General features: G+C 33.2%; 2 protein-coding genes across 3 annotated transcripts in view; both read left to right on the top strand.

The window, feature by feature from the left end:
* Positions 1 to 4,149: 4,149 nt before the first annotated feature.
* On the top strand, positions 4,150 to 10,147 carry LOC111367266 (prostamide/prostaglandin F synthase). Of its 2 annotated transcripts, XM_022988042.1 has the most exons (7): positions 4,150 to 4,517; positions 8,349 to 8,395; positions 8,498 to 8,612; positions 9,173 to 9,217; positions 9,298 to 9,357; positions 9,466 to 9,561; positions 9,672 to 10,147. In XM_022988042.1, the coding sequence occupies exons 1-7, from the start codon at positions 4,227 to 4,229 to the stop codon at positions 9,789 to 9,791; spliced, it is 774 nt and encodes a 257-aa protein (XP_022843810.1). In that variant the 5' UTR covers positions 4,150 to 4,226; the 3' UTR covers positions 9,792 to 10,147. The 2 variants fall into 2 exon arrangements, with proteins under 2 accessions (XP_022843810.1, XP_022843811.1); XM_022988043.1 differs by lacking the exons at positions 9,173 to 9,217; positions 9,298 to 9,357.
* A 1,372-nt stretch (positions 10,148 to 11,519) lies between these two features.
* Positions 11,520 to 12,178, top strand: part of LOC111366637 (AP2-like ethylene-responsive transcription factor BBM2) — a 10,018-nt gene continuing 9,359 nt past the window's right edge. Inside the window, exons 1-3 of the mRNA XM_022987351.1 lie at positions 11,520 to 11,718; positions 11,836 to 11,921; positions 12,026 to 12,170. Of these exons, the coding sequence (XP_022843119.1) occupies positions 11,520 to 11,718; positions 11,836 to 11,921; positions 12,026 to 12,170 (430 nt within the window). The remainder of the gene's footprint in view (positions 11,719 to 11,835; positions 11,922 to 12,025; positions 12,171 to 12,178) is intronic.

The following is a 12,178-nucleotide window of genomic DNA, read 5'->3' on the forward strand; positions in this document are numbered from 1 at the left end:
TATTCTTTTTTCTTTTTATTTTAAGGAGAAGCAAAATGGTATTTTGGGGAGTTAATTGTTCTGGTGATAATTTAACTCCATATCTTTAATTGGTCACTTAAATTTAAAATGTCGAGTTTTAGTCACTAAAGTTATGTCTATATTTTTGATTTCTCACTAAAATTTAAAATATTGAATTTTGGAACTTTAAAAAATATTATATATTACTAACTGTAAATTAAACATTTTCCAAACTTCAACATTTATATTAGTGAGTAACGTATCACATTTTTCAAAGTTCAGTTCCCAAAATTTGATATTTTAAATTTCAATGACCAATCGAAGAAATGAACTTAAATTCAGTGACCATTGGAACAACTAATTCTACTATGGGAAGGAAGGAAAAGAAAAGAACATAAATGAGAGTATAGGACATGAATGCTCAGCTTAAGGACCAAATTTATCTAGGTTTGGTTAGGAATTTGCTAAAATCTCCTTTAGGTTTTACTGAAATTATGCCCCAATTTGAGAACTATTATTTGGAGAAAATAAAATTTTGAATGGTGATTCTTATATAAATGTATGGTTAAAAAGTATGAATTTTTTTTAAATATGATCGGGTAAAAAAATAGTTTGCAAAACAAGGACTAAGAAAAGACAACATGTGCTTAAATCAGATCTATCCACAACATGTTCCATGTAGATTTATTTAAAATAGTTTTAGTGAAGAGTGATTTTGTCGAAAATGTGTTGTTAAAAATAGAGAAAAATTATATGTTGACATGCAAAATATTTTTATTAAGAAATGCTAATTAAAAATGAATTTAAAAAAAAAAAAAGAGTTCTAATAATCTGTGGCAATTGACTAAATTCTCCTCGAAGTTTAGATGAAATTAAAGGAATAAAGGACTATAGCATTATTTCAATAGCATAAAAAGGGAAAATGATCAAGAAAATTTAACTATCAATTGCATCCCTCATATAATTTCAGGGATCAAATATATATATATATATAGCCCCCGTTTGATTCCCATTTTTTCTTCATTAAAATAAAAAATATGATCGTTATCCATCACATCAAATCGCTAAATTTGAATTTTTATCTTTTGTGTGAAGTTCATAATGACTATATTTTTCATTCTCATTTTTACATTAATGCATAACAAACGGGGTCATATATACATAAAAGATTACTAGCAGAGATAATTACTTACGGATCATCCTACATATATCGAATTGTTTTACCTAATCCCCTTACTGACTACTTACAATAGAGGATGAGGATCACATAATTTTGATATTTTTTTATTCAAGTGGATCCTCCGTGTATGTGAAGGAGGGTAAACAATTCAGTACACTTTTAGATGTACAAATAAAATTATTTATTACGTAATCATAAGAATACGCTTCAACTGTACCCTGGGTGTATTCAGCAGACGGAGAAATCTATTTACCGATATTTAGAATGTCCTCATTAAGGCCTTTAGTGAAAAAATGACAGTGGATTGGGTTCAAAATCCAAAGCTTATCACCTTAATAATGTTCCATCCAATCAGTCCAATTCCAATAAATGTGTGCATTTATGGTACGGTCTTCAAGATGAGTTTTCAGCTAAAAATAATAAGCCAGTGGTTGGGTCATAAATTTAGATTGTGTAGGGCAAAGGAAAGAAGTGTGACGGTTGCTTTCACCTTGAAATGCATATTCAGGATATATGTTTGAAAAATTTTGCATGTACTGAATTTTTTTCATACAGAACAAAACCAAAAATATCATATGTGGGGTGGAGTCCATGTGATTTTATATTCAAAAAATTAAATCACCCACCTCAAATGCTCTTAGTAGCATGTAAGGTTTCTAGCAAATCATTTTCTACACGTGGTGTTTCTCTATATGTTTTGAGAGAGTGGTTGGGATGTAAATTTGGATTGTGAAGACAGAAGGAAGAAATGAGATGAGAGGTTATTTGGTTGCTTTCACCTTGGAAATACATATTCGAGATATATGTATTAATGGTGATTGGGTCATAAATTTGGATTGTGATGGACAAAGGGAAGAAACGAGACGGGAGGTTATTTAGTTCCTTTCACCTTCGAAATACATATTCGTGATATGTGTTTTGAAAGAGGAGTGGTAATTGACTCTCACGAAAAAATCAACCGCTCGTCATTGAAATATTGCTCGACTAAGTTGGTAAATAATAGTTAGCCCTAGTTTGACATCCTTGTTAATGTGTTTTTCTTTTTCTTTGTGTGAAAATGAGTTTTCAAATAGTGATTTTTTGAGAATGTGTAGATAAAAGTAGGGAAAAAAATTTTGAGCTTACGAAACAATATTTAATTGTGTGAATGTGTAATGAAAAATGAATTTAAGGAAAAAATGAGTTTTGATTTAATGAATGTCAAATAGGAACTTAGTTAGATATTTTGAAAGTTGTACCAATGAGCAATAGTAATTTGACAAATTGTCGACTTTTGAAATGTTGCTCATTCCAACACATAATAAGTTGTCAAATGTTCAATGATAAAACATTGCACACAATGTGTACTCTATATATATAGGCTTTGTTTGTCTATCATTTTTTTACATTCTACCACATTATATTTTCAACAGTACTCATTTTTAACCACACATTTTTTATTAAAATAATATTACACGTAAATAAAAAAAATTTCATTCTTTTTTAACCGCACATTTAAGCATCAATCATTATTTCAAAATATATTACTCACAAATAATGCGACACAAACAAGCATATAGTTAGAACATTTTCAATCATAGTGTAAAATAGATGTAAATTAGAATCTTCAAAATCACTTTTGCATATTCATTTACATCCCAATGGACCTAAATCCACATTATTCTCCAATGAAAAGATATAACCAAAAAAAAAATAAAAACCCCCCCCCCCCCCCTCTTTTTTGCCTTTGGTGGATGTAATCGAAAAATGCAATTTGCATTTCTTTTGTATCTCTCAATTGGAAAGGTTTTCGATCATTTTAGAGATCTAAATCACAAATTAAATTTATTTATATTTTTATTGAAGATGCTCTCAGTCGAGTGCTATTTAGTTTACAGAATGCGAGAAATCCAATTATAAAGTGAGTATTACTTGTACAGTTACATGTTGTCGTCTAGGGGAAATCGTGAATCCTTACAAAACTGTTTATGTTTGTAATTAACCCCTCCCCTCAAAATATCAGAAACTTTGGGTGCGTTTGGTTTGTATTTTCATTTTTTAGAACAGAAAATGTTTCATGTTTTGAAGGACTATTTTCGAATTATTGAAAACGTGTTTGATTTGTCATTTTGAAAAACGACATCTCTAAACAGAAAACTAAAAAATGTGTTTGGTTTAAAATTTTTAGAAATTTTTTTATGACATTTATTCAATTAAAATGATTATTTAGTAAAACATAATAATTTTATATTAATATATTACCAGATAATATATATTTTAAACTTGGTGAATTTACTATTTTTTTTGTTACAAAAATAAAATAATAAATATTTAGAAATTATTTTATGACATTTAATATATATATATATATACACGGTGAATTTACTGTTTTTTCTTGCTACAAAAATAAAATAATAAAAGTTTGGAAATTGTTTGATAACATTTATTCAATTAATTTGATTATTTATTAAAACATAATAATTTTATGGTAATATATTACCAAATAAAATATATTTTAAATTTGGTGAATTTACTATTTTAAAATTACTGTGGAACATTCCTATATAAAAAAAAAAAGAAATAAAGAAATTCAAAAAAGTTGTGTTTTGAGCGTTTTCCGCATTTTGAATTTTTTTAACTAAAAACACTCAAAATGAAAAAATTCGTTTTGACTTGTTACTTGTAAATTTTTTCTTATTTTCGAAAATGCATTTTCAGAAACAAGTAACCAAACACGTTTTTAGAGTTCTCGAAAACTAAAAACATAAAATGGCAGAACCATTTTCGAAAACAAGTAACGAAACACGTTATTAGAGTTCTCGAAAACTAAAAACATAAAATGGCAGAACCATTTTCGAAAACAAGTAACGAAACACGTTATTAGAGTTCTCGAAAACTAAAAACATAAAATGGCAGAACCATTTTCGAAAACAAGTAACGAAACACGTTATTAGAGTTCTCGAAAACTAAAAACATAAAATGGCAGAACAAACGTCCCTTTACCATTTCTGTCAACAACAATCCCATATTCCCGGTGCTAGCCTTCTGAAGAATTCCACGCAGAATCATGGCGAAAATGATAAATCCACAGTCTCTAACCCTCAATACCTGCACATCTCTAATTTTCCCATCAATTCATGCTCCAAAATCGCTGTTCCCTTCCCAATCTCTTGCAATTTCAACCAAGCCCATCAGTAAAATTCGTTATACAAGGAGTCTGATTGGACCGTCTTTCGTAGCCAAAGCTTCCACGGCCGCGGCTGTTCCAGATAACATCACGGATGTGCTCGGGGATGTCGGCATCTTCACTGCCACTGGCGAGCCCGTCAAGTTCGAAGACCTCTGGGATCAAAAGGAGGTACTCTTTATCCATTCCTGTCTTCTTCTTCTTCTTTTTTTTTTTTCTAATTTCTTTTGGATAAACTATGAGAACTTAACTTTTGTATCTTGCTATATCTACATAAATATTTACATAATAGATCACTAAATGTCACGACTCACTCTGTCATTTGTCATTTTAATCTTTCCCCACGTCATATCACGTATGTATTAGAAGCAAAATCCCTTAAGTTTTTATTAATTGTATAAATTTTATATGTAGCGTTATATACAAGGGTGGACGTGGTTCTATTTGGTTCTAGTTTTAAGAGAACTGAAATGAATTATGAACCAGTGATTTTTCTGATAATGAAACCGAATAATTTTTTTTAAGAAGTGGAACCAAACTGAACCGAAGCATTCGGTTCTGGTTTGGTTTGGTTTGGTCTGGTTCTAGTAGACTAGTATTATTACTTAAGTTTTCGGTCTTGCACAATATCTATAAGTTAGTAATATGTATTTAAATAAAAATTATAAGCATCAAACATTTAACAAGTTCAAATTATCAATAATCAAGATTATAAAAGTCCAAACTAACAAATAAAATATAAACCAATGAGTCATTGCCAAAAGTTAATAGAATTAAGCCACTCAACTAGCTTTGGTTATTGCATGGATGACCGCGCACTCATAGCCGAGGCATGGGTCCCCTTTGAATGAAATAATCATGACCCCCATGTGCGTGTTGTGTTAACCGTGCGATCATCCCTGTGGCACTGTAGCTCGGCTGAAGTTAATAATATCGAGTTCAATTTTATCCTTTGTCCAAATGTAGGATGATGTCCATGTGCAAACAGGGAAAAGTGGCACTGTCTAAATGAGGAATGGTGTGGGATGATGATGTCTGTGTGCAAACTGGGCAAAGTGGTGGTGGTACTGCCTATCTTCCTCTACCGTGGCACTGTGAAGGTGAATTTTGAGAAATTCAAAAAATGAAGAAATTCCAACAAAAGGGTCAACTTTCGTTTAGAAATTATATGTATTTACAAACAAACAAACTTCACTACTTTAGAATTCAAAGTGTCCTCAGAGACAAATACAATGATGGATTGGAAGGCGGCATCGATGACGAGAGTGAGACGGTGAATGTTGAGAGATAAATTGGAATTGGAAATTTGGATTTCTCTTATCCCTTTGGGCTGGACGACTATGACTATTAGAGAAAAAAATTAATGAGCTAAACACGTTTAATTGGCTGTAAAAAATAATGGCAATTGGACTGACTTCCATTAATATAAAATTAGATTCATACAAAAAATAAAATTATAAATTATGTTTGGTCCTTGGTTTGGTTCTTGGTTCTAGCATTAGAACCGGACAAGAATCGGAACCAAATGGTTCTCGCTTCGAAGAACCAAAACCATTAATTTTTTTCGTAGAACCGAAACGAACCACTCGGTTTGGTTCTGGTTTGGTTTGGTCTGGACATTTTGTCCACTCCTAGTTTTATATGAACGAATTTAGTTAAGAGAAATTAAAATTGCATGGTAAAACATTGTAAAATACAGAGGCGAACTAAATTTTTTCTGCGTGAAAATGAAACAAATTGTTATAAAATTTGTCTGTGCAAAATTAAATAAGCCATTCAATCTGGGACAGAGTGGACACATAGAATATGGCTGGAAATCATTATCGAACTTGAAAATTGCACGATGGTTTTTTGGTGAAAAGAAAAATAGAATCAATATACAAGGTCATCTGACGAGGATTTATTTTGGGATTTAATTTTGGCCAGATTGAGAATATAAATTATGACTTATTCATTTAGTGAACATGATAATTGGGTGTAAGATCACCTTGAAAATCTTTTGAGTTGGCTTTGAAAATTAACAGAAATCTCAGCTCTTGTGACAAAGAAATGGGAGGATTTATTTGCTTATCAAGCCAAACTGAACCCTAGACATCAACATTGATGAATGCCAAATTATGTTCAACCTTGGCTTAGTTTAGTTTAGTTTGCATATTAATGTCAAACACACTTTCTAACAATTGATGCCAAGCTGAGCCTCGACTAGTGATGACTTTCAACTAGTACATAAAACAAGGAACAAACTTAACATACATCACCCAATTGACCTCTGCATGCTAACCTGTGGCCAGATAAAAGCGTTAAAAGTATGATAGCCATTAGAATCTTAAAGGTTGTTAGGCCTAGTTTTATTGTTATTTAATATTTCTCTATTTTAAGTGAGTTAAAGCTTTGTATCTCCCTCCTCTCCCTACCTTTTGTAGGTCTCAAGTGAGAATCTCATCTAAACATGCTAGTTTAGACTTTTTAAGTTTATCAAAAGTGCCATGCTATTATTAATTTTTTCTCAGCATATGTGTTGACAATGATATTCCAAGTAGTATGTGAAGGAACACCTACATATTTTCAATTTTTTCTCATGGATATTACCAATGAAACTCAGCAATCAAACTCGAGAGGAAGGTAAGAAATAACCACAGAAGAGAAGATAAGAATGAGAATTCTATAGTACTTCAGTCCAATGGGAGCCCTACCGCTACAAAGGGTCTCCCCTCTAGATTTTCAGCTATAGTGGCAGCTCAAATTCACTTAACATCAGGAGGAGCAACTATCCCTTTGAACTAGTTGGCAGGCTTAACCAACTTAGAGCAACAAAAACAACTTGGATAATCAAGAAGAGAATGCCCAAATGATTTCCCAGTGAGACTTACTCAAACATGTTCTGATTCGGGGTTTTCATGTTCAGCCGATCAAAAAGCCTCTAAATTGGCTGATATCGTAACAACTTTCTACGCAGTAGTTACAACTGAAACTGTATAGACAACCTCGTAAGTCAAGGGCTCGAAGAGTATAAAACTTAAGATTTTCATTTTAGTTGCAAGAATGCTAAAAAGTTTTGTTTTCAGGGTATATATTTATAGGTAGCTATACTAAGCCCCCGTTTGGCCCCCATTCTTGTCAAATTATAATGGTTGGAATAGTGTTTTTTTGAAAAATGTGTGGTTAAAAAATAATGAAAAGTTTTTTATTTACATATAATATTATTTTATGGAAGATTGTATGGTTGCGGGGGCTAAATATTGGTGTTCAGCAGATAATATTAGATTGGACATAAGCTCAAAAATCAGGAATAATTACGCTTGTTTGAAACTAGGTCAACTTTTAATATCTCAACCATTTTGAATGCTGGCGTCGTGAGCCAATCAGTATGAGTTCATCATGCGTGTCGGAATTAGTTCAGTATCATAAATATATTAATCAAAAACTTGAGCATGGAGTACAGGTCAAAGTAGAAAAACAGCTTGGAGTGAAAGTTCTCTGATCACGTATATACGTAGGACACCTACGATTTGTTTTGGACATTTAAAACTTGGTTCTGGGCACACCTGAGGTAGTCGCTGACTTCTTAAGCTTATAACTTGCACACAACTAAGCCATGAAAATGGTATTCTTTCCTAAAATAAGTTTTATGCCCAAAGTTTAGATGAAGCTTTAAATAATGAAAATAACAAGTTAGCTCCAGCCAGACTCTATGTCAGCAAAGTTGTGCAAGCCTGAAACACTCCTTGGATGTTTGGGTTTGGTGGCTAAGTTCAGTTCCAAATGTCTGCAGGGAGTATGTTTGGAACTTTTGCCAAGCATTGTGCTACTTTTACTTGTTTTACTCATCACATTTTCTATGAGTCCCAGTCCGGTGGTTTTAATTTTTTGAATCATCAATACTTTGATTTGAAAAGGATGCAAGTCCAACATGTTAATTTTAAGGTTCTTTCTGTTAAAAGAAGTTATATAAGCTCTTTCTGTTCCTAATTTTTGAATTTTAAATTGAAATATTCTTTTCAGGGAATGGCTGTTGTTGCGCTGTTGCGGCATTTTGGATGTTTTTGCTGGTAAACTACGAATCACTTGACCCCAGTAACTTCCCTATAACAAATAAATTCAAGAATTTCCATGTTCAGCCTTTTGATGTGCTTCTTTTCATTGCATCTTAGCTGGGAACTTGCGGAGGCCCTCAAAGAATCAAAAGAAAGATTTGACTCTGCTGGTGTTAAGCTTATTGCTGTTGGTGTTGGTACTCCTAATAAAGCACGTCTTCTTGCTGAAAGGGTAATTTTACCCTTCACATTTATAAATTTGTAAATTTATGCTGAGAAATTTAGCTATGGCTTTTATTTGGAATATGTGTGTGTGTGTGTGTGTGTTATATTTTGTCAAGAGTGGGCTTTTTATCTGAGGTAGCAGTTTAAATGTGATAGATTCATTTCAAACTTGCACGTCAGTGCATTAAAATCAAAATTTGATCAAGTTGGTGTCACTGAAATGTTAACTCAGCTAATTTATTCTAAACTTTTTCGCTAACATAGGTACCCAATTATTATCCATGTCACATTGTTTCCTGGAGACCTGCATTCCTTGACTCATCTGTCTTCATCTTTTAAACCCCTTGTTAGGGTGAAAATACCTCTACTGATTTGTTCCATTAGAAAATGTAACTAATTTGGGTCTCCCGTCCATTTCCCATCGTAGTGCGCACACTTGGAAATGAAAGGGGATCCTAAGGGAAGAAACATTTTTCTTCTCTTGTTATCACTGAATCAACTTAAATTTTATTCCTCTTGTGTTGGTGCTGATTCTGATTCCTAATACTGATTTATGTGTACTGTTAGTTACCTTTTCCACTGGATTGCCTTTATGCTGACCCTGAACGTAAGGTAACAACTTATTCCTCTACCAATTGAGATTATTTTGTTTGCCATATGCCTAAATTTCCTACACTTTTCTGGTATTGCAGGCTTATGATGTTTTGGGCTTATATTATGGTCTTGGCCGGACTTTTTTCAATCCAGCAAGTGTATCTCATCTCAGCCTTTTCTGTTGTTCAAAGGCTATCTTATCTGAAATTTGAATTACCCATCTTCTTTTTACTGAGCTTTAGATTTTCTTGTCTTTCACTCAACAGGCCAAAGTATTTTCAAGAATGGAGGCGGTCAAAAAGGCTATGAAGAACTACACAATTGAAGCCACACCAGATGACAGGAGTGGTGTCTTGCAACAGGTGTTATTATTATTATTTTATCTTTTTTGTCTTCCTGTGCTATCTATCTTTGTGTAACCAACTCGTGTGTTGTGCTAGACCAATAATATGATTGCATGTGTTTTTCCTAGGGAGGGATGTTTGTCTTCAAAGGGAATCAACTGCTGTATGCAAGGAAGGATGAAGGGACTGGGGACCATGCTCCCTTGGATGATATCTTTGATATCTGCTGCAAAGCTTCTACTGTATGAGGAAGGATGAGGGGACTGGTTATCTTACTCCATGGAGGATGCCCCGAATCCATCCATTGCAACTTGATTACCAATTAGAACTGTTCGTGTGGATTGACTATTTCATATCTTATCAATACCTACGATCATTGAGGCGAGTTTTTAATTGTAGTGCTTATTTTACTTAGCAACATATATCTGTCTTTTAGTCAAGTGTTGGCTGTCTTGTACAAATATTTTTCTAATTTGGTGTACTAAGTTATGGGGCGAAATTGAGTTGTTTGTTACAACTGAATGTGGCCTTAGACATAAACTATCAGATGTAAATACCCACATTATCATTTCACAATTACCTGGCCATGTGATTTTCCAATTTATCACCATCTTATGATTATTATCGTCATGTGCAAGATCAGCCAAAAAAAAGAAAAATAAGTATATCTTATTTTTTGTATAAAAGAACTGAAGAAAACTATAAATCTGTTACTGTATTAGAGTTTCAAAAAAACAGTTTTCAATTCTTTACTATGTTGTCTTGTGTGACTTATCATATTCATAGAGTTTCAAAGGAACCATTGTAATTCTAGTTTGTATAAAGGAGTGTATTGTTGAACTTCTATTTATTAATGTGACATCAAAGAATTATAACAAATAGTCAAATGCATCATTATATTACAGGCATACAAAATAATTTTGATTTGTAATTTGAATGAGCCTGCTGTAAACTGGGCCTGAATTGTTGGATGTAATGTACACGAATAGCACTCAATGGATGTGGAAGCAATGAGTAGCATTCTTTAGTAGACGTTAGACTGCATGTCTCTCTGTAGTTGGAAAGATGCATAACTATACTTTTTGTTTGCTTGATAAGCCAAACCCTGATTTTATCACCGTCCTTATAATTTGGTTTCGTTAGTTAATTTTTTAAGAAGATGTTTTTTTTATAGTATCGTCTCTTTGTCATATTTAATAATCTCACACGTTGCTGGCAGTCCCCACACTCTCTGTCATATTTAATAATCTCACACGTTGCTGGCAGTCGCAGTGTGGGGGTTTGATTTCTGAGAGATAGAATTGGACTCTTTGTAGGCGCAGTGTACATGCAACTCTTATTCTCTGGCCTGGTGGGGCACATCCCGCGATTTACCTCACTCACAAAGGTTTAGTGGCGGGGCGGTGGGGGCCTTCAAGGTTGGGGTTCAACTTTTTTTTTTTTTTTTTAATAATTAAAATGAAAAGAACTTTGAAATCATTTATTTTTTTTAGAATTGTACAACGTGTCTAATCAAACTGAGGATCATTGTAAATATCACGAGCTAAAGCTTCATTTTCTCTCTTTCCATGTTTTTTCTTAACTTATTTCGGTACTTAGATTTAGGCATGGACTTGCTAAAAAAAGAATTGCTTGTTTTGATTGTATTGGGACCTGTATTATATGAGAGTGCAATTGTCAATAGAGGTGGTTCTTATAAGTTCACACATTTCCCTCTATCTTTTTCCCGTGTTTTTCTTCTTGATTTACTCCTAAATATTAGTTTTAGAATAATTTAAAAAAAAAAATTGAAACAGCATTGCTGAAAAAAGAAATTAAAGAAAAAATGAGTTATATGAGTTGGATGGGTGTCATTTCGGATACATCAAACTTGTCCATTCAAAATTGAAAAGAAGCCCATATTCCATAAATACGTAAAGATTTGCTTGTTCAAGTCCTTAGTCATTCTACTTATGTAGTTATTTTTTTCATCGTTAATGCAAATGAAGTGGCAGCCAGATTCCAGGTCCAGTTTAGACATGAAAGGCACCTGTGATGACATAAGAAAGTTAAAGAGGGATTTGGATTTTCTTGAAGTATACCCCCGCCCCCCGCCCAACCACCACCCCGACACACACACAGAGAGGAACAGAGAGAGTGAGAGAACTATTTTTACTAATGAATTGAAAGCTTTGTGTAACCCAGCCAGCTTTTCTTCGTTTAGACTGTTTAGACTAAGAAGAGCCGTAGGATTCTGAGTATTTTGTTGGTTGTTTGCATTGGGATGCCTTAAACAGATATGCTGTTATGTAGGGTTGCTGCTTTCTCTCATTTCTTGGATATGGGTTTTCTCTGTGGCTGATGCAAAATCTAGTGGGGTCTATTCAGGAATCAGGGCTGTGAAAAATACGCACACTTTCACTTGATTAACAGGCATGTATACCCAGGTAATACAAAGGGAAATTATTAAAGTGTTGATAGGCCAATGACCATGTACCTCTAGATAGAGAGGATCTTAGGTGAATATGACTTGACACTCGTGCTTTCGAGGGAGGTTGTGGAATTGAAGTATATCTCACTAAGAAAGGGAATAAAATCCAAAACCTTTTGTTTCTCACACATAGACGAGTATGATACAGCCTTCTCTGGTCATTCT

Source organism: Olea europaea, chromosome 18, assembly GCF_002742605.1.
Source record: "Olea europaea var. sylvestris chromosome 18, O_europaea_v1, whole genome shotgun sequence".
Lineage (NCBI taxonomy): Eukaryota > Viridiplantae > Streptophyta > Magnoliopsida > Lamiales > Oleaceae > Olea > Olea europaea.